At 41.8% G+C, this 23,361-nt stretch overlaps 1 protein-coding gene across 1 annotated transcript in view; it reads left to right on the top strand.

The window, feature by feature from the left end:
- The first annotated feature begins 4,532 nt into the window (after positions 1 to 4,532).
- The window catches only part of cdk7 (cyclin-dependent kinase 7), a 35,196-nt gene continuing 16,367 nt past the window's right edge, over positions 4,533 to 23,361 (top strand). The window contains exons 1-6 of the mRNA XM_048528028.2: positions 4,533 to 4,652; positions 15,648 to 15,707; positions 20,492 to 20,525; positions 21,843 to 21,910; positions 22,817 to 22,885; positions 23,001 to 23,111. Coding sequence (XP_048383985.1) covers positions 4,587 to 4,652; positions 15,648 to 15,707; positions 20,492 to 20,525; positions 21,843 to 21,910; positions 22,817 to 22,885; positions 23,001 to 23,111 — 408 coding nt within the window. The 5' untranslated portion in view covers positions 4,533 to 4,586. The remainder of the gene's footprint in view (positions 4,653 to 15,647; positions 15,708 to 20,491; positions 20,526 to 21,842; positions 21,911 to 22,816; positions 22,886 to 23,000; positions 23,112 to 23,361) is intronic.

The following is a 23,361-nucleotide window of genomic DNA, read 5'->3' as shown; positions in this document are numbered from 1 at the left end:
ATAATTGTGCCCTAAATTATCTAGTATGAATTACTGTCGTATGCAATTTTGTGATGGATTTAATTTATCTTTCACAGATGAAACACTAAAAGCTGACTATTTAAAAGTAGTTGTAAGATCCAAGAGAACAAAGTGTGAAGCTGGATGAACACAGCAAGCCAAGCAGCATCTCAGGAGCACAAAAGCTGACGTTTCGGGCCTGGACCCTTCATCCGAGAGGGGGATGGGGTGAGGGTTCTGGAATAAATAGGGAGAGGAGGGAGGCGGACTGAAGATGGAGAGAAAAGAAGATAGGTGGAGAGGAGAATATAGGTGAGGAGGTAGGGAGGGGATAGGTCAGTCCAGGGAAGACGGACAGGGCAAGGACGCGGGATGAGGTGGTAGGTAGGAAATGGAGGTGTGGCTTGAGGTGGGAGGAAGGGATGGGAGATAGGAAGAACAGGTTAGGGAAGCGGAGACAGGCTGGGCTGGTTTTGGGATGCAGTGGGGGGAGGGGAAGAACTGGGCTGGTTTTGGGATGCAGTGGGGGAAGGGGAGATTTTGAAGCTTGTGAAGTCCACATTGATACCATTGGGCTGCAGGGTTCCCAAGCGGAATATGAGTTGCTGTTCTTGCAACCTTCAGGTGGCATCATTGTGGCACTGCAGGAGGCCCATGATGGACATGTCGTCTAAGGAATGGGAGGGAGAGTTAAAATGGTTTGTGGCTGGGAGGTGCAGTTGTTTGTTGCAAACCAAGTGGAGGTGTTCTAAAAGCAGACCCCAAGCCTCCGCTTGGTTTCCCCAATGTAGAGGAAGCCACACCGGATACAATGGATACAATATACCACATTGGCAGATGTGCAGGTCAACATCTGCTTGATATGGAAGGTCATCTTGGGGCCTGGGATAGGGGTGAGGGAGGAGGTGTGGGGGCAAGTATAGCACTTCCTGCGGTTGCAGGGGAAGGTGCCGGGTGTGGTGGGGTTGGAGGGGAGTGTGTAGCGGACAAGGGAGTCGCGGTGAGAGTGGCCTCTCCAGAAGGCAGACAAGGGTGGGGATGGAAAAATGTCTTGGGTGGTGGGGTCGGATTGTAGATGGCGGAAGATGATACTTTGTATCCGGAGGTTGGTGGGGTGATATGTGAGAACGAGTGGGGGTCCTCTGGGGGCGGGGGTGGAGTGTGAGGGATGTGTTGCGGGAAATGCGGGAGATGCGGCCCAGGGTGTTCTCGACCACTGCGGGGGGAAAGTTGCGGTCCTAGAAGAACGTGGACATCTGGGATGTGCGGGATTGGAATGCCTCATCCTGGGAGCAGATGTGGCAGAGGCAGAGGAATTGGGAATAGGGGATGGAATTTTTGCAGGAGGGTGGGTGGGAGGAGGTGTATTCTAGGTAGCTGTGGGAGTCAGTGGGATTGAAATGGACATCAGTTTCTAGCTGGTTACCTGAGATGGAGACTGAGAGGTCGAGGAAGGTGAGGGATGTGTTGGAGATGGCCCAGGTGAACTTGAGGTTGGAGTGGAAGGTGTTGGTGAAGTGGATGAACTGTTTGAGCTCCTCTGGGGAGCATGAGGCGGTGCCGATACAGTCATCAATGTAACTGAGCAAGAGGTGGGGTTTGGGGCCTGTGTAGGTGCGGAAGAGGGACTGTTCCATGTAACCTACAAAGAGGCAGGCATAGCTTGGGCCCATGCGGGTACCCATGGCCACCCCCTTTGTCTGTAGGAAGTGGGAGGAGTCGAAAGAGAAGTTGTTGAGGGTGAGGACGAGTTTGGCTAGGCGAGTGAAGGGGTCAGTGGAGGGAGGGTTGGGCTCCTAGTTAAAGAAGTAAGCGTGGAGGCGAAGGCGGCAGAAAAACTGCTCGATGTCCAAATGTGACTGGTATTCATTGATGTGTGGGTGGAGGGGGACAAACGTGAGCCCCTTGCTTAGGACTGACCGTTCGTCCAAAGTCAGTGGGAGGTCTGGCGGGATGGTGAAGATGCGGCAGGGCTCAGTGTGGCTGTCTTCTCTGGGGTTGCTGGCTGTGGAGGTTATGGGCGGAGCGATGTGGTCGTCGGCTGTGGGCAGGGTTCCGTCGGTGGTGGGAGGAGTGGGGTGAGCGGCTTCCCCCCGCATTGGTCGAGAACGCCCTTGACTGTATTTCCCGCAACACATCCCTCACACCCCGCCACAACCACCCCCAGAGGATCCCCCTCGTTCTCACATACCACCCCACCAACCTCCGGATAGAACGTATCATCCTCCGACACTTCCGCCATCTACAATCCGACCCCACCACCCAAGACATTTTTCCATCCCCACCCTTGTCTGCCTTCCGGAGAGACCACTCTCACTGTGACTCCCTTGTCCGCTCCACACTCCCCTCCAACCCCACCACACCCGGCACCTTCCCCTGCAACCGCAGGAAGTGCTACACTTGCCCCCACACCTCCTCCCTCACCCCCATCCCAGGCCCCAAGATGACCTTCCATATCAAGCAGATGTTGACCTGTGCATCTGCCAATGTGGTATATTGTATCCATTGTACCCGGTGTGGCTTCCTCTACATTGGGGAAACCCGCTTGGGGACCGCTTTGCAGAACACCTCTGCTCGGTTCGCAACAAACAACTGCACCTCCCAGTCGCGAACCATTTTAACTCCCCCTCCCATTCCTCAGATGACATGTCCATCATGGACCTCCTGCAGTGCCACGATGATGCCACCTGAACATTGCAAGAACAGCAACTCATATTCCGCTTGGGAACCCTGCAGCCCAATGGTATCAATGTGGACTTCACAAGCTTCAAAATCTCCCCTTCCCCCACTGCATCCCAAAACCAGCCCAGCTTGTCGCCTCCCCCCCACTGCATCCCAAAACCAGCTCAGCTTGTCGCCTCCCCCCCACTGCATCCCAAAACCAGCCCAGCCTGTCTCCAAGATAATAAAATGTGAGGCTGGATGAACACAGCAGGCCAAGCAGCATCTCAGGAGCACAAAAGCTGACGTTTCGGGCCTAGACCCTTCATCAGAGAGCTCTCTGATGAAGGGTCTAGGCCCGAAACGTCAGCTTTTGTGCTCCTGAGATGCTGCTTGGCCTGCTGTGTTCATCCAGCCTCACATTTTATTATCTTGGAATCTCCAGCATCTGCAGTTCCCATTATCTCTGATACTATTTTAACCCCCAGCCTGTCTCCACTTCCCTAACCTGTTCCTCCTCTCACCCATCCCTTCCTCCCACCTCAAGCCACACCTCCATTTCCTACCTACCACCTCATCCTGCCTCCTTGACCTGTCCGTCTTCCCTGGACTGACCTACCCCCTCCCTACCTCCTCACCTATACTCTCCTCTCGACCTATCTTCTTTTCTCTCCATCTTCGGTCCGCCTCCCTCTCTCTCCCTATTTATTCCCATTCCCTCTCCCCATCCCCCTCTCTGATGAAGGGTCTCAGCCTGAAATGGCAGCTTTTGTGCTCCTGAGGTGCTGCTTGGCCTGCTGTGTTCATCCAGCTTCACACTTTGTTATCCTGGATTCTCCAGCATCTGCAGTTCCCATTATCACGTAAGATCCAAGAGGATGTGTTGCAATTTATCAGTTAACACTCATCATGCTGCTTGGTTACTTAACATAAAAGCAAGAATTCAACTAATAAAACCAAAATTGAGTTCAGAGAAGGCTGCTTGAGAGCAATATACAAGAAGCAGTGTGAAGGATTTTTATTTGCTAAAGCATTTTTTAAAATAAATTGTTCTCTTGTAAGTTCTACAATAAATGGCTGGTTCTGTGCAGCTCTGCTGCACAGATCAGATTTGGTCCCTGATTTCTGCTAAATTAATTGATTTCATGTTCAACAGTGGTAGGTGCACCATGGGAAGATTCAGCGTAATGTCTCGCTTCTGACAACTCTATCTTTATTTAGATATGATGCTACACGTAGATAAAACTAACTGCTTGACTATAACATACACATCTTAATCCTAGTCCTGCTGCTCAGAGACTGAATAAACGTACATAACAATCTGAACAGGACATGATTGAGTAAACCTTTGCGACTTCATTTGGTTTTGAATCTTGTAACTCGTGTTAGTTTTGGTCAAAAAAATCAAAACACCAGTTTTTTGAAGTTATGAAGTTGGAGGTCCAAACAAAATGTTGCACAAATATAAGTAGAGGTTGGCAAGCCTATTTGACACATCTTGTTTAATGTTCCCAAAAATAAGTACACGTTTTCACCCTCCTAGAGTGCTGACCCCAACGTTGGTCTCCCGGAATCCAATTCTAACATGAGTTTTTAATCTCCATAACCTTAAATAAAGAACCATCCAGGCATCTTTATGGATGCTCATGTCCTCAGGCCTCTGGATTACCAGTCTACGTGACACAGCCGGTACACCACTATCTTCTCTCAGTGATGTGCAGTTTTGATGGGTCTCTCCCGTGGAGTTTATGGAGAATATCCCGGTTATCAAGAGGAGGTTACCTTCACCATTTAGACCGGTGAATCGATGGTGGCTTGGCTGTGGTTGCTGAGCAACAACGTTGGCCTCGGTCGCCAGACCGCGGAAGTGAGGTAAGGCCGGCACCGGAAGTTATGGTGCGAAGTTTCTGCTGCTCCTATGAGAGATGGCGGTGGATGTCCGCTCCAGGGCCAAGCGTTACGAGAAGCTCGACTTCCTGGGCGAGGGGCAGGTAAGGTTTACCCCTAAAGACCAAAGCACCCGCTGTTGGCAGGGCTCAGTATTTGCGCTCGTTGCTTTTGTTATGGCGGCGGAGGCTGATTATTACTTCCCAAAACTTCTAACATCGTGTTGCTGGAGAAGCTTTATTCAGTTCTGAACGGAAAATTATCGGTTTCACTCATTCCTGCTTTAAGAATAGCCAGAGAACAGTGAAACAGTTGAGAACTGTCGATGCTGTAAATCAGAAACAAAAGCAGAAATTACTGGAAAAGCTCAGCGGTATCTGTGGAGAGAAATCAGTGTTATCGTTTCAGGTCGAGTGACTCTTCCTCAGAACTCAGTATAAGCAAACCTCGTTCAATTTTATAATGTCGACTTGATAGCACTCGCTCCTTTGAATCACAAGATTCCGGATTCAAGTCTTCCTTCAGGACTTGAGAAAATAAAAATCACGAGTGCTGGAGGTACCGTCCTTTGGATGAGATGTCAGACCAAGGCTCGTTCTGTCTGCTTAGCTGCATGTAAAAGATCTCATGGCACATGTTGGAGGAAGAAGAGGTTTTTGTCCTCAATGTCTTAGCCGATACTTACTACTCCCCCAACATCAGGAAGAACGTTACCGGGTCTTTGTCACATTTCCGTTTGCTGAACACAAACTGACTGCCACCTCTTATATATTACAGCATAGTAAAAGTACTTCATTGGCTAAAAAGCGCTATGAGACACCTGGTGGTTGTGAAAAGTGCTGTAAATTGAAGTTATTTTGTAGCCAGTGTTTTACAAAGAAAAATTAAGCAGTTGAATAAAACTAAAAAGGATGAATTTTAACATTCAGCTGTTGAAGTTAGAATCATATTTGCATGCTAAATGGAATTTATATTGGGAGATAAGGAAATGACTGAGAAGCTAAATAAAGCTGTTTGTATCTGTCTTCCCGGATAACCTACCAGAAGTGCTTGACAACAAAGACACCAGCAGAATGAGGCACAAAAGTTAAAAAGTAGTCCTGAATGTTGATTAATCCTCAGGATCTATTGATCTACATATCTACATAGAGTTGAGAGAAATGGCTGTAGAGATGGTGAATTCTGACCATCTTCAGATTAAAGTTTGCAGATGTAACTACACTATTTAGGAATGAAAGAAGAGTGAAAACAGAACTTTTCAGCCTTATATCAGTAATAGGTAAATCTATTAAGTCTGTAATAACTGGACACTGAGGAAAATAGCTTCCTGGTTCTGATGAAGAGTCGATGGACCAAAACATTAATTCTGCTTTCCCTCCACAGATGCTACCAGACCTGTTGAGTTTCTTCAGCAATTTCTGTTCTTGTTTCAGATTTTCAGCATCTTGGTTTTATTATATAACTGAGAAAATAATGATCTGATTGACAGTCAACGTGGTTTAATGAAAGGGAAATTGTCGTGTTTGTCAAATCAATCGGGAGTTTTTTTTCAGAATGTAGCTAAAAGGATAGATAAGCAGGATCTCTGGATGTGTATTTGGATTTTCAGGAGGCTTTCAATTAAGGTCCTCTACATGAGGTGCGTAAAATTAAAATACTTGGGATTGGGGTAGTCTATTGCCATAGAATTGGCTAAAAGATACAAAACAGAGATAGGAATAAACAGGTCCTTTTCAAGTTAGCATCTTGGGCTACCTCACAGATCCAGATATTCAGTGATTTTGGATGTGGGGACCAAATATATTTTCCAAGTTTGCAAATGACACCAAACTAGGTGGGAAGTGTTATGAGGTGAATGCACAGATGCCTCAAGGGATTTACGCTGAATGAATGGGTAAGAACATGGCAGGTATAATACAATATGGCAAGATGTGAAATTAATCAGGTAGGTGGAAAAACAGATGTGGCATAATCCTTAAGTGGTGAGGGATTGGGAAGAGTTGATGTCAAAATGGACCTGGGTGCCCTAGTTCATTAGTCACCAAAAGCCGATATCCTGGTACAGTGACCAATGAAGAAGCCAAATGATATGTCAACTTACAGCATGTAAACAGACCTTCAGTGAAAATAGTCCCTGCTGACCATGTTCCCAAACTAAACTACACCTGAGTATAAGAAATAAAATAGAAAGATATAACTTAGAGAACCCATCAAGGAGTGTCTTGCTGCACTTGTGCAGTCTCATCAAGGCTGTGTACATGTTTTGGTGAAGTGCACATGGTGTAGAGCTTGGTCTTGCCCAAGAGAATGATATACTTGTTATAGAGAGTGTGCAATAAGGGTTCACAGATTGATTCCTGGGATGGAATAGATCCTGCTGTGATGAGAGATTGAGGAGACTGGGCTTGTAGATTAGAAGAATGAGTAATGACCCCATTGAGATCTACAAAATTCTCATAAGGCATGCCACATAAATGCAGGAGTAGTATTTCCATGGTTGTGAAGGTCTAGATTTATTTCCTTCCTAATTTCTTCAAAGCTGTGTGGACTTCCAAGGTCCATGCTTGGCAGCTGCTGAAGAAAACAGATGTGAGTTCAGCAACACAGAGTCAGCATGCTGACCAGTGTACATGGATATTCAGCTGCCCATGCAGCTTAGCAGGAACATTGGTCTGGATTGAGAGAGCCAGTCTCAGACTAAGGGATGGGGTACTTGAGACTGAGAGGGAGGTAGACTTCTTAACTTCAAATCAAACACTTTGTGAACTCTCCAACTTTGCCAGCACTTGACCCAGACATTGATCAGAGGTGTTGATAAACCTGGAGTCCAAATCACTCTGTCAACTATTCAAACTCAGATCTAGAATCCACTTTCAAACCATCAAGTGAATTGTGTGCTCAGGGTTGCTTGTGTATCTTGGGCAATAAAAAGGACACGAAATTGAAGATATCAAAGGGTTCTGTGTGTTGCTTTCCCCACTGGCTTGTGGGCAGCTTCGTTACATGATGTGGTATTGTTGAAATTTTGCCAATTTAAATGTTTTTAAGTATACTGGTAATTTTTGCAGCATTGAAAGGAGCACCGATTGGTCTCACTGCCATTGAATAGGATCAGGTCAAAAGTCAACCAGTATTTTTATACCTGATCTACCTTGGTGTTTTTGTGATGAGGCACAAGATGAGAATTCATTGATGTTCTGCATTGTCAAATAACTTGCCGACAGTGATTGGCTAGGCTAATGGACAAAAGGCAACATAAACTAGATCCTGTACATCTGCCTTCTGATGTATTAGACAACAAGTATGTCACAGTCTGGAAAAAAATAGGAAGAATAAAAACTGCTTTGTCCCATACCAAGAGATAATAAGAATTGCAGATGCTGGAGTCAGAGATCGCATTGTGAAGCTGGAGGAATGCAGCAGGCCAGGCAACATCGGAAGGGCAGGAAAGTTGATGTTTCAGGTCGGGATCCTTCTTCAGAAAAAGGATCTCCCTGTCATACCCATTCTTTCAACTGAATGAGTGAACTTATTTCTTCCTATTTTGACTATATTTTCTGTTCTTGTCCAATCTCTTCTCACCCACATTCATGATTTTCCTGATGCTTTGTCAGTTCCACCATTTCCAGTTTCCTGGCCTCAGTTGGCTGTTCACCGTGGACATTTAATCCCTATATCCCTCCTTTGCCCCCATTAGGATGAATTAAAAGCTCTCTGCTTCTTCGAAGGAGACCCGAACAATTCCCATCTACGCTGATGTCCTTCACCTGGAGGCATTCGTTCTTAATTTGAACAATAATTTCTTTAGCTTAAATGGCTTTCTGTCTCTAAGTTTAAAAAAAAATGGCTTTGTGTACTTATGTGGGTCCCGTCATGCCCGTCTATCTGTGGGATATGTGGAACACTACTTGTTGCGCTCCTATTCATGTCCCCTCCCAAAGCATTTTTTTTTCTCCAGTACATCGTTCACTTAATTGATGTTGCCTTCTGATCTCATCCAGAATTGGAAAAAATCATTGATTTTTGTCTCATTTTATTTTCAACTAGTCCATCACTGGCTCTCCTTTTCCCTTCCTTTATGTCTTTCTTTACATTTTTGGGGATAGGTTATCTAGGCTATCTATTAATGTTCATTACAAAACCAGCACCTACAATTACCTTGACTATTCTTTCTCTCCCCCTACTTCCTGTAAGGACTCTGTTCCATGATCAGAGATAATGGGAACTGCAGATGTTGGAGAATCCAAGATAACAAAATATGGGGCTGGATGAACACAGCAGGCCAAGCAGCATCTTAGGAGCACAGAAGCTGACGTTTCGGGCCAAGGCTTTTCTGATGAAGGGTCTAGGCCCGAAACGTCAGCTTCTGTGCTCCTAAGATGCTGCTTGGCCTGCTGTGTTCATCTAGCCCCACACTTTGTTATCTAGAACTCTGTTCCGTTTTTGGCATGTCAGTTTTAACGATGCCATCCTCCATGGGGTTGCTAGCGACATGTCTCCTTTAATCCTTAACTGAGATTTCACTCTGTCTTCTCCATGGCTGACAGGGCCTTCAGCTGTGTCTGAGCTACCTCCTGCATTTCTGCCTTCATCTATTCCCCTTCCTCCCAGAACGAGTATAAAATTCCCCTGGTCCTCACTTTCCATCCTCTTCATTTAGAGGATCATCCTCAGCCATTTTAGCCATCTCCAGCATAATACCACCACTAAATCTGTCTTCTCCTCCCCTCATCTGTCACATCTGTCTGTGACCCCCTGGGGGTTCAATAATCTGTTACTCCCAACACTTCTTCACAATACCTTCCTCCATCTGCTACACGCACACGCTCCCACACGGTCGCTCACGCTCTTGGTGCCAGTGCCTTTTCATCTGCTTGATCCTAGTCTAAAACCTATTGAGTATATCTTGCAGACAAGGCTGATTGTCTTCAATTGGCTTCATCAGTCATTTTTGAATTCATGGAAGACATGTGGGTTTTCTAGCACGTAGAGCATATGTTGACGTATGGATGACTGGTTGTATGTTACTGGTTTGGATCATGGCTTATTCTTTTTGCAGCTCTTGCTTTTCCTCAGAGGCATAGGGATCTTCAGCACATAAAAAGACCCTTTGCCCGTCACATCTGTGCCAGTCAAAAGGCCACCTAACTATTTTAACCCTGTTTTCCAACACTTGGCCCATGTTCTTGTATGCCTTGGCATCCCAAATGCACATCTAAATCCTTCTTAAATGTTGTGGAGGTTTCTGCCTGTACCACCTTCTGTGTGAAAAGGTTTCTTTTGTCACGTCTCCTTAACCTTTTGTCCCTTACCTTAAATCCCCTAGTCATTGATCCCCTCATCAAGTGAAATGTGTCTTCCTGTGTTTACTTATGTTATTGTGAGGGATCCATCTTGTTGTTGCTGCTGCCTCTATCTGGTTCAGTCCAGGATAATGGTTTCCTAGTAGTTGGTATCAATGTTGCATTTCTTCATAGATAATGGGAACTGCAGATGCTGGAGAACCGAGATAATGAAGTGTGGAGCTGGATGAACACTGCAGGCCAAGCAGCATCTTAGGAGCACAAAAGCTGACGTTTTGGCCCGAAACGTCAGCTTTTGTGCTTCTAAGATGCTGCTTGGCCTGCTGTGTTCATCCAGCTCCATACCTGGTTATCTTGCATTTCTTCATTTTGGCTTTTAGCACTTTGTTTTGAAATGTTCTTTCCTCTCTTGCCATGGTGCTCCCCCTCCTCTGTCCTAACTGAGCTGGGAGATGATCAGGTTTCACACACCCAACTTATAATCGAATAAACTTGCATTTCAGGTTTTGTCTCCTAAATTGAGAATAAAATACCTTAGCAGAAAGTAGCAGCCAATTTATACAACAGCTATAGGCCTAAGAATGATTTTTGGCTTAAAAATAAGATTGTCTTATGCTCAGACTTTTTCTGCATCACAGTCTACATTTCAATGAGGTCATCTCCTCCTTCTAAACTTCAAGGGATTTTGGCTCTGTCATTTCAGTCACACTGCATAGAACACTCTCTACCCAGGAAATCCCAGAATCAATCTAGTGAACCTTCTATTGTAGATAACAAGGTGTAGAGCTGGATGAACTCAGCAGGTCAAGCTTCTTGAAGGGTCCAGACCTGAAACATCAGCCTTCCTGCTCCTCTGCTGTTTGGCCTGCTGTGTTCATCCAGCTCTACACCTTATTATCTCAGATTCTCCAGCATCTGCAGCTCCTACTATGTCTGAACTTTTTATTGTGTTGTCTCTAGCAAATATATTCTTTCTTAGATATAAAGACTAAAACTGTACACAGCACTTTTATCAGAGCCCAACATACATTACTTCAGAGAAAATGTGCTCCTAAGATGCTGCTTGGCCTGCTGTGTTCATCCAGCTCCATAATTTACTCCATCGTTTCACAAGGCTAATATTTCATATGTTCTAATTTCTTGTGCCTACATGTTAACATTGTCTGAACTTTTTATTGTGTTGTCTCTAGCAAATATATTCTTTCTTAGATATAAAGACTAAAACTGTACACAGCACTTTTATCAGAGCCCAACATACATTACTTCAGAGAAAATGTGCTCCTAAGATGCTGCTTGGCCTGCTGTGTTCATCCAGCTCCATAATTTACTCCATCGTTTCACAAGGCTAATATTTCATATGTTCTTCTAATTTCTTGTGCCTACATGTTAACATTTATAATATTGTATATAAAGACACATTGTTCTTCTGAATAACATGTTCCTTTCTCTCTCTCAGTAGGAAAAATGGAAAAGCATATTCTTTTAAGAATGTAAATAACTTCACAACTCCCCATTATATTTCACATACAATGTTCTTGCTAGTCATTTAACCTATTTATGTACTTTTCAATCTCCTTGTCCTTGCCATAACTAGTTTTCCCATTCAGCTTTGTATTAGCATACATGACTGTCTTACACTCAATGCTGTCATCTAAATTGTTGATATAGGTGGTAAAGTTTTGTGGTTCAAGCATTGATCTTTATCGTATCACGCTTGTAGCAGTGTAGCAATTCATTAAAGGCTCACTCTTTCTACCTACTGATTTCTATGTGTATCCTATTCTAAATCCAGTATACAACTTTCAACCCCACTTGCACTAATTCAGTCCGATAACTTTTTGTGTGATAAGAGATCAAATCCTTTTTAAAAAAAGTCAAATATGCCACACTCACTGGTTTTACCTCATTTACCTGATCAGTTATGACCTCAAATACTAATAAATTTGTCAAACAAAGTTTGTTTTTGGTGAAACCCAATGCAGATTTGTCAATTGTATTATGAATTCTACGTATTCTATTGGCAATCTCTAACAATAGATTCAGTGCAGCTGATGATATGTGAAATTTAAAACCTCCCTCCCTTCTTGAATAGCAAGGGCTATGTTTGTTACTTTTGAATCCATTTCCTTGTCTCTTTCTCCCACACTCCTCATTCCAAATACCGCAAAACTGCTGAATTCTAAGCCTTTTCAGTTTGAAGAACTCATATTGGAATCGAGCATCAACTCTGCTTCTCTCTCTACAGATTCTGGCAGACCTGCTGAGTTTCTCCAGCATTATGTTTCTAATTCAGATTCCCAGCATCTGCAATATTTTGCTTTTATCCTGAGACACATCCTTCCTGTATCTAACCTGCCAAACCCTGTAGGAGTATTGTATGCTTCAACTAAATTACTTCTCTTTCTTTTAAACATCAGAGAACATAGGCCCAGTCTCTACCTCATGAACAGTCCTGTCAACTCTGGGATCAGTCTTGTGAATCTTTATTGAGCTCCCTCTATAGCAAGTGTGTAATTGCTTGGGAAAGAAGAACAAAAATTGTTTCACCAAGGCTGGATACAATTGTAGCAAGACTCCCTCATTCCTGTACTGAAATCCTCTTGCAATATTAAATATGAACAAACCTTCTTAATTACTTGAGGCAGTTTCATGTTAACTTTCAGTGATTTATGAACAAGGCCACCTAAGTTCTTTTGCTTATCAACATCTCCTAATTGCTCACTTTTGTATTTCTATTTTTCCAATCAAAGTAGATAATTGCATGTTTTGCCACATTGTATTCTACCTGCCATTCTCACCCACTCATTTAATCACAAGAAATGGGAAGAAGGCCCAAAATTATGCTCCTCTTTAACTTAGACACAGTAAGGCTAATTGTAGTACAGTATATGATGTGGCTAACATTTGCCATTTTTTAAAATTCACTCACGGGATGTGGACTTCACTGGTAATGCCAGCGTTTATTGCCCATCTCTAGGGTGCTCTACAGAGATGATTGTAGGCTGCTGACTTGAACCACTGCAGTCCATTCTCTGTAGGTGGATCCGGTGCCATTAAGAAGGGAATTCCAGGATTTTGTACAAATGACACTGAAGGAATATATTTCTAGGTCTAGATGTGGAATGGCTTGGACAGGAATAGAACATAGAACATTACAGCACAGTACAGGCCCTTCGGCCCTCGATGTTGTGCCGACCTGTCATACCGATCTGAAGCCCATCTAACCTACACTATTCCATGTACGTCCATATGCTTATCCAATGATGACTTAAATGTACCTAAAGTTAGTGAATCTACTACCATTGCAGGCAAAGCATTCCATTCCCTTACTCTCTACTTTAGCCTGACTAAATCCCCTTTAAAATGTGTATACATCCTTCTCACAATTCACATTGTGGCTCAGGTGGGTGTGCAAAACATTTAAGGGGTACTTGAGACAAATATAGCCAGGATGTTACTTTGCATTTTAATGTACTTTGCAAATCATATCCACGATCAAATAGCACTTTACAATATTGAAGATACATTTAGGCAAGAAATCTATTTCAGTTCAATCTATTCTACAGGTTTTTTTAGGTGTTACGGGAGATTTTGGGAGAGCAATCAAGTCAAGTACTGTTTAAATGCCTGGTGTTTAAACAGATCCAATTATTGATGCCACCTGAATGGCTCTATTGGCATCTTTGGGCAATCAGAAATATGTCTAGTAGGAACAACCTAGATTGTAGTGAGTACTTTTGCTTTGAGTACCTTTGCTTTGAGCACTATCTTAAAACCATACTCTTCTAAATTTTTTTAGAAACAATATTCATGTGAAATTGAATCTGATAGTCAATTTTGGGATATAGGAATGTAGAAATAGAAAAATGAAACTTTGTCTTGTTAATATATTTTAGATGAACATGGAATTCATCTGTAAAATTGCTACTGAGGAGAGAAAATATTTTGATAATTATGTTGCCCCACCCTGCTGGAATTTAGTTGCAAGTAACTGTGCCAAAGGCCAGAAAGATCGCTAATTCAAATCCCAAACATTTATGACAGTTGACTTCCTCCATATTAGCAGCGTGCGCATTTTGCTTAGTCTTAGCTCCCCTGAACAAACCTGGGTATAATGCCTGCTGGTGTTAAGCAGCCAATCAATGTCCTATGTTTATCTTGTGTAAGGTAAAGTCATGTAGTCCCAGAGGACCATAAGGTTGTTCTCTTATTGGAGAGAGACTGGTAGTAATTTAACCTGAGGATCACTGTACCTCAGGCAAGGAGTGAGGGTCAGAAGATAGGAACTTCATGGTGACCCCAGTTGCTATGGGAATTGAACCCATACCCTCAGCATCACTCCACGTCATGAACCAGCTATCCACCCAACTTAGCTAACCAGTGTAGGGGTTGAGTTAGATCATTTGGCTGGACAGCTGGTTTGCAGTGCAGAGTGGTACTGCAAAATGACAATTTGACACTGTGTTGAAGCCTTTGAGGGGAAAGGTTGAGAATAATTTCCAGAATATCTGCAAAATAAGCTTTAGTCTAATGGCACCAAAGAAACAAAACAAGAGTTATGATCCCACTGGACAATTCACATCCAAGTGTGAAGCCTGACTTGATATATCATACATTTAATTTTTGCAGTTAGCTAAGACAACGTGAATCTCTGAAACATTCACGCAAGACTGCAGAGGTTCTTTAACAACAGAACAAAACCTTATATTTAGGAAACAAAAAGATCTCATAGCAGACAGCAGAATAAGATTTCAAACTGTTTTCTATATTGCCCATAACAGGGACTTAATCCTGGAAAAATGGTACTCCTATTTAAGGAACAAATGCAGAAGTTCATTTTTTTTAAAAATAGTTTGGTTGATTTTCCACAGTTTCTTTAACTTGAACAATAGACATATTTTAACAATTCGTTGAGTCAGCTGGCAAGAAGCTTTCAGAATTCTGATGGTCTAAACTTTTAGTTTTAACAATTTTAAGAGTCCTGGCTTTGAAGCTTCACAGAATAGAAACCACTTCTGCTGAAGTGACCAGTTCACTTAACAGTCTGTCCTGATTCCCCTGCTAGGAGTTCTGGAATGAATTCTGCTGAGGTTAAACTTTGAACCTTCTGCACTGAAGTCAAAGCTGAACTAATTGCTTTAATGTGTTACTCTGCCTGTCATAAGCCTAACAATGTTAAAGAAAAAAACTTATCAATTAACGCTACAGACAGCCACTGCAATTGCATGTTTTCTTGGAGCTAATGCATTTTAGGAGATTACCTTCTGACCTGTATTAAATAAAATCTCATGACGGATCACCTCCATTTGCCCCTGTTTTGAAGTGCAAATCCTAAAATATAATACTCCGAAATATCTCACATGCCAGTCATTTGTGAACTCAGTGACTTGGAGAATTTAAAACTGTTGGTCACAAGAGAATTGAAAAATTATACACTGATCTTCTGTACCTGCTTCGATTGTAGAACTCTTTCTAGTCTGCATTTGGTACATCATTGCATTGTTTTTGCAATCTGTTTCGTCTAAATTTAAAAATTTAGATTAGCTATAGAATTGCCATTAAGTCTGAATGTTGCAGAGGCTCATCTGTCGGCTTTCTCCCCATTCTTTCCAACTGCTCTTGCATTACTGTTTTGTGGAGCTATATTTTACACATATTGGTTATGAAAATTAGCTTTTTCTGATTTACTCAAGTCATTTATATTAGAACATAGAACAATACAGCGGTAGTATTGTTTTACAGTGTGGCTTTTTCCCCTACACTAACTCATGCAGTTTTTTTGTTTGCAATTTTTAGTTTGCCACTGTTTATAAGGCAAAAGACAAGAACACAGACAACATTGTTGCAATAAAGAAGGTAAGTACAGCTTTCAGCAGATTTTTTTGTGGTAATTTGGTACTATAAAACTTGAGTATTGCAGAAAAATGGTAAAGCTTTTTGTCAAAGCTTGTTGCCTTGCATTAATTGAGAAAGGTACAGTTAACAAGAATGCCAATTTAAGGGAGAACCAACATTTATGCTGTTTAAGAGGAGAGTGCTATTGGTTGACACGTGACCTCTGGTAGAGGCATTGCAATGAAGCATACAACAGTTAACAATGATTGGCAAATAATGCCGGGCTTTGTCTAAATTTTAAAGCAGGGATATTTGAATCTGATTTCCCATGTCGATGCCTTGAACAATGAGCCAGTGAATGGCTATCACCTATTTTGAGTTGAAACAGGTGCAGTGTGTGTCAGTGTTCCTTCTGTCTGTCAAGGTCAGGGCCCTGTATTGTGAACAGTGAGGCAGGAAATGAAATTTTAATGCATATGTGTGTGTAGTGATTTACTTTTGATGGGGAGAATGCAGAGAAACAAAATAAAAACGAAGGATACAACTCTAAAGAGGGTTCAGTGGTACTGTGTGGAACACCTTACCATCAGCCTGGGGGATTTCTACTGTCCAGAAGCTGAACTGTACCAGCCATATAAGTACTGTGGCTACACAAACAGGTCAGAATTTGGCAGTTCTGAGTTCAGAAACCCATATCGTGTCTCTGCAAAACCTGTCCACCATCTATACGGCATGAGTTACTTGAACGTTCTCCCCTTGCCTGGATGGATACAGCTCCAACAACACCTGAGAAGCTTGACACCATTGAGGACAAAGCTGCACACTTGGGTGCCACTTTATTCGCCATCTGAATGATTCACTCCCCCATCACCAACTCAGTAGCAATAGTGTGTATCATCTAAAGATGCACTACAGTAATTCATCAATGCTCCTTTGATAACACCTTAGCTAATCTGTGATAACTACATTATGAAAGAGTAATGGCAGCAGATTTATTGTAACTCAGTCACTGCAACTACCCTTCCAAGCCGCAAACCATTCTGACTTGACTGTGTCACCAATCCTTTGCTGTTATTGGGCAAAATCCTGTAAATTAGTTCATGATGGCAATGTAGATAGATGGACTGCAACAATTCATGAGTATGGCTCACTATTTGCCATCTCTAAGTTCACTTGAGTAACAAATGTTGGTCTAACCAGCAACACCCACTTCTCTGAATGAATGACAATAAGAGCACAGGGACATAAACTGTTGAAAATGGCAGGACAGGTTGAGAAAGCAGTAAATAAACATGATGGGCTTTATCAGTAGATATATAAAATTCAAAAGCAAGGAAGTTAACTTGAACATCTATAAAACATTGATTTGACCTCCAGTGGAGTATTGTCCAAGGACTTCAATTCTGGGCACCTCACTTCAGGAAGGATGTGAACACATCATAGAAGATGCAGAAAAGATTCGCCCGAATAGTTCTACAGTAGAGGAATTGTAGTTACATAGGAAAATTAGAGAAGCTAGGACAGTCTTAGAGTTATAGAGTCATACAGGACAGAAACAGACCCTTCAGTTCTACCAGTCCATGCTGAACATTATCCCAAATTAAACTAGTCCACCTGCCTGCTCCTGGCTCATTTCCCTCCAAACCTTTCCTATTCATTTACTTATCCAAATATCTTTTAAATGTTATAATTGTGCCCACGTGCACCACTTCCTGAGGAAGTTCATTCTACATTTGAAGCACCCTCCTGTCTTTTTAAAATTTCTCTTCTCCCCCCTTAAATATGTGCCCTTAGCCTTGAAATACCACATCCTAGGGAAAAGACACCTACCATTAATCCTATCTATGCCCTTCATGATTTTATAAACTTCCATACGGTCACCTCTTAGCCAGTAGAAATAAAATCGCAGCCTATCCAGCCTTACTTTTAAATTCAAACCTACTGTACCCAGCAACATTCTGGTAAATCTGTTCTGAGCCCTCTCCAGCTTGATAATATCCTTCCTAAAATTTGGCGTCCAGAACTGGACAGTCTTCTTAGAAAAGAGGTTGAAAGAAGTTTTCATTCAAAATAATGGTGCATACAGACATAACGGGTCCAGAAACTGTTCCAATTGGTGGAAGGATTGAGAACCAGGCAACTGGTATACCTGAGTGGGGTATGTGAGGAAAGGACCCATGGCAAGCAGACAAAGCTAGATTAATTGGAGTTGAAGCATTGGTTCTTGCTCTCCCACAGAGAAAAGAGCTAGCTGTTTGTTGAATCTCTGTTAAGTAGTCAAAGTCTTTTCTTAAATTTAATATACACATTGCTGGTAAAGTTTATAAAATATATAAAAGATGATATCAATGGTAAATAATATATTAAACAATTCAAACACACTAAAGATGATTGAGAGTAGACGGATAGGGCAGTAATTGGCTGGGTTGGATTTGTCTTGCCTTTTATGTACAGGAAGTGCCTGGGCAATTTTCCACACTGGCAGATAGATGCTAGTGTTGTAAATTATACTGGAAGAGCTCGGCTAGAGGATTGGTAGGTTGTGAAGCACAAGCCTTCAGTAGTATTGCTGGAGTGTTGTCAGGAGCAGTATCCAATGTCTCCAACTGTTTCTTGATATTACATGGAGTGAATGAAGACTGTTATCTGTAATGCTGGGGACCACTGGAGGAGGCCAAGATGAGTCATCCACTCAGCACTTCTGCTATGAAGGTTTCAGCCTTAACGTTTACTCTCATATGTTGGGCTCCCTCATCATTGAGAATGGATTCTATTTGTGGAGACGTTTTCCTCCAGTGAGTCGTTTAATTGTCCTCCTCCATTCACAATTTGATGTGGCAGGATTGCAGAGCTTAGGTCTGATTTGTTGGTTGTGGGATCACCTAACTCAGTCTTTCACTTGCTGCTTATGCTGTTTGGTGTACAAGTAATCCTATTTGGTAGCTTTATCAAGTTGACACCATATTTTTCAGGTATGCCTGGTACTGCTCCTGCCATGCCCTGCCACACTTGCCATTGAACCAGGGTTGATCCCAGCCTGATGGTAATGGCTGAATGGGGATGCTAGGCCAGGAGTTTGCAGATTGTCTGAACTATAATAATGATTCACAGTGCCTCATGAATGTCTGGTCTTGAGTTGCTAGATCTTTTTGAAGTCTGTTCTATGTAGCATGGTGGTAGGGCAGCACAACACTTGAGAGATTATTCTCAACGTGAAGGCAGGGCTTTGTCTCCACAAGGACTGTGCAATGGTCACTCATACCGGTAATGTCAAGGGCAGATGCATCTGCAGCCGGCAGATTGATAAGGATGAAGTCAGGTATGTACTTTGCTTTTGTTGGTTCCTTCACCACCTGTTGCAGATCCAGTCTAGCAACTATGTCCTTTAGGACCTGACCAGCCAAATCAGTAGTAATGCTGCTGAGCTGCTCTTGGTGGTAGACATTGAAATCCCCCATCGAGAGTACATGTCGTGCCCTTGCCATCCTCGGTGCATCCTCCAAGTGTTGCTCAACATGGAGGAGTACCAATTCATCAGCCAAGGGAGGATGGTACATGATAATCAGCAGTAAGCTTCCTTGCCCCTGTTCAGCATGATGCCTTGTGACATTAAGGGGTCTGAAGTCAATGTTGAGGACTCCCAGGGCTGCTACTCTCCCGCCTGTGTACCATTGTGCTGCCTCCTCTTGGGTCTGACCTGCCAGTGGGTCTGGACATCTCTAAGGATGGTGATGGTGGTATCTGGGACATAGCCTGTAAGGTGTGATTCTGTGAGTGTAACTATTTCAGGCACCATTTTGGCATTAGCCCCTGGATGTTCAAAAGGAGAACTCTGCAGGGTCGACAGGACTGTCTCTGCCATTGTATTTTCTGATGCCAGATCCAGATCTGTCCAGTTTAATTCCTTTGAGACTTTGTAGTGATTTAATATAACTGAATGGTAAATAAGTTCTTAAAGTTCTGCAGGTTCCTGCTGTAATTCTTGACCTTTTAATCTCTCTTCCAGCAAAATTTGAACCTTGATTGAATACATTTTTGAAACGTTTGAGAGAGCCTATAAACGTTAAAAGTCCTAAATTGAATTTTTAAGAGGAGGAGAGCCTTTCCCTGCGTTTCAGGGATGGAGACAGAAAATCTACACTTGTTAGGGAATTTCTTAGTTTCTAAACCATGGGGATTTACTGGAGATTCTGAACGAAGACAGTTTCTGGAAAGAGCTCTTACATTCCTGAAGAAACTGTTGTTGATCATTAGCTGTAGCAACTTAGTGTATTGATGACTGAAAACAAAAAATACTGGAAATCACAGCGGGTCAGGTAGCATCTGTGGAGAGACAGCAAGCCAACGTTTTGAGTCGAGGTTCCTCTTCATCAGTCATCTAGAATCCAAATGTGAGTTTGCTGTCTCTTCACAGATGTTACCTGACCAGCTGTGATTTCTGGCATGTTTCGTTTTCACTATAAATACCAGCATCAGCAGTAATTTGCTGCTATACTGTGTCAACGGGATCTAATATATCCGCTGCAGAAAGTACAAAAAGCTTCTGTGAGCCTGTTTGGTGCTTTGTCCATAGTTTGCCTTCCTTTTATCTGCACTTAGTTCTAGAAATGGTATAGGTATTCGGTAGCAACCTAAAGAAATGGAAGAGCCACAGTTGCAACCCTTAAGGCAGAAAATTCACAGAGGACTAGTTCCATATTGAAAGCAACGTCAATATGTTGGCAGCATTGTGATGTTACAACAAAATATTTCTCTGCTTAAAATCACTTCATCTCTGATTCTCTATTTGCCTTCTTGTCCTCCAGATTAAAGTTGGGCACAGATCAGAAGCTAAAGATGGTAAGTAATGAAGTATTCTCTTTGATTCAGACTTCAAGGTCCTTCTACAGTGTGCTGAGGCTTTCTAAAAATAATTAATATTTCAGGAAAGAAGGCAACAGTATCCTGGTCAATCTTTAAGAAACCTAAAGGTGTTAAACATGTAAATTATGAAGATAGGAGCAGGAGTAGGTCATTTGACCCTGGAGCTGGCTCTGCCATTCAGTATAATTATAGCTTATCATAGAGCTGAAAATCTTAATTCTTCCCCTGCCCCCATAGCCCTTAATCACTTTAACCATCAGCTATATCTACCTTCATGAAAGCACAACGTTTTGGCCATAACTATTTCAGTGGTAGTGGCTCACCACCCTCTGGGTGCAGAAATTTCTTCTCATCTCAGTTTAATGATAAGCCAGAGAGTGGTGAATCTATGGAATTCATTGCCACAGAAGGCTGTGGAGGCCAAATCATTGAGAATATTTAAGACAAAGATAAATAGGTTCTAAATTGTCAAGGCAGTCAAGGGTTAGGGGGAGAAAGTGGGAGAATGGGTTTGAGAAACTTATCAGCCAAGATTGAATGCCAGAGCAGTTTGGATGGGCTGACTGGCCTAATTTCTGTTCCTGTGCCTTATGGTCTTCTAAGGGAAGAATCTTTTAAGACAATGACCCTTGGTTCAGGACTCCCCCCTGCAATTGGGAACATGCTTGCTGCAACTAACCTGTCTAGTCTTGTTAGAAATGTTGGGTTTCTTTGAGATAGCCCTCATTCTTCCAAACTCCTGTGAAGACAGTACTAATTGACTCAATCTCTCCTCATATTCCGATTTTCATTTTCCCATATTTCCCTAAAAATCATTGAGCACAGTAGTGTAGCAAAACAATTGTTACCTGGGGGATGAGTAGTCAATTTTTTTTATTTGTAGTTTAGACCAAGTTACATCTGTAATGTACAATATCTTGCCTTATTTGCCAACAATAAATTATGCTGTATTCAAATAATTGAGCTAATTTAAATTTTTTTAGGGTTCACATTTATCAAAGTATAAATTGAAGATATGTTTTGCAAGTGGCGCTTGTTTTGTACAGCTTTAGACAGTATTGGCAAAGTAAATCTGTTATAATACTTTGAGAAAACAGTTCGAAAATCGCTGGGGTTCTCGATAGCACTGTAGTCTGTAATGTCCTAAACGTAACTTTTAAGTCAACAGACTATTCCTTAACTTCCATTAGTCAGAATAGCAAACAATATACGTTTAAAGGAATTTGAACCAGTTAAAGAAGTTTAGTTTATAACTGATTCTTTTTCTTGACTAGTAACAAACTTTTGTTATAGGTATTAATAGGACAGCCCTTCGAGAAATCAAGTTGCTGCAGGAACTCAGTCACCCAAATATTATAGGAGTAAGTATGACGATCTCAAATGATTTGTGTCAGTAATTTTTTGAACTTGAGTAGGGAAAACTTTGAAGTGAAGAGAAATGAACTAATCACAATAAACTAATCTGAAATATTAATGGTTGAACTTACAACCAAAGAAAGGGAGGTTTTTAAAACAATTAGAATATGGTGCAAAGTCTTGTAGAAGGTAAAAGCACCCGTTATGTAATTCACCAACTGTACTTGTCAAATGAGATAAAAGACAACACTGAACTCAAAGACAATGCTTGCACAATAAGGCAGATGAATGGAATTGAAGTACAGAGGAATATGGTTCAATGGCTAATCTTTTTCTGATCTTATATTATGCTCAAGTGTGGAATGACTGAAGGATAAAATAGGTATGGCAAATCATTCCACAGACACAAGTTCATGTTAATACACCTTTTATAGGATAGCCTGTGTCAGATGTTTCATTATTTGGAGAGTATTTTTATATTGCCTGAAAGTCAATTCTGGGATCACTTTTAACAATTAATATTCTACTTGCTGGCTCTTAAGCTAAATAACGCATAATTATGCAGTTATTCTGTGTCTGTTCCTGTTAATACAGGGAGTCTACTCTGTAAAACTCTAATCATTAAAAACATTGCTTTGCTGTCAAAGAGCAAGTATCGTCAGTCAGAAAAGGTGAATTTGACAGGAGCAATTGCATTTTTCAAAAACTATTTACTAAAATTAAATAGGTTAAAAATTTAAGCATTTCTACTTGGCAATTTATATTGCCCAGTAATGCTGAACTCAGTAAATTCTGGCTCCACGTAGCTTTAATCTATAGTGAGAGATTATAGCAATATTTTGATTTCCTTTTCAGAATTTAACTCTCAAATGGAAAGTGGAATGCTAACTTTTGTACTTCTTTTTCTGTAGCTTCTTGATGCATTTGGTCATAAATCCAACATCAGTCTTGTTTTTGACTTTATGGAGACCGACTTAGAGGTAATATTTAGCATAACTCACTTTCTGGATTGTATTCCATAAATGCTGAAGGAAATCAGTCACTGTTGTGTCTATCAGTATAAAAAATCATTAATTGCTTTTTCCACGAATGTAGGTAATAATAAAAGATACCAGCCTCGTGCTGACTCCTGCTAACATAAAAGCATATGTGTTAATGACACTCCAGGGTCTAGAATATCTTCATTTACACTGGATTCTACATAGGGTAAGTGTTTTTAACGACATAAATATTCTACCTGTATATCATGATAGAGAATGCATTCCAATCACGTTAAAATGGTATCTCTTCTAAATTCTAAATTTTGAGAGAGAGATTAGTATGACATTATAATCTTGTGTGTACTTTGCTGTAACATCAGCCCTATTGTTATATAGTATTAGATTTTTGGGGAACTTTGCGTCCATCCATTTGCCTTTTTTTTAAGAAAGGCAATGCGCTGTAATATGAAAATACC

This window comes from Stegostoma tigrinum, chromosome 3 (genome assembly GCF_030684315.1).
Source record: "Stegostoma tigrinum isolate sSteTig4 chromosome 3, sSteTig4.hap1, whole genome shotgun sequence".
Lineage (NCBI taxonomy): Eukaryota > Metazoa > Chordata > Chondrichthyes > Orectolobiformes > Stegostomatidae > Stegostoma > Stegostoma tigrinum.
The sequence above is the reverse complement of the archived record's forward strand: the minus strand, read 5'-3'. Positions and strand labels throughout refer to the sequence as shown.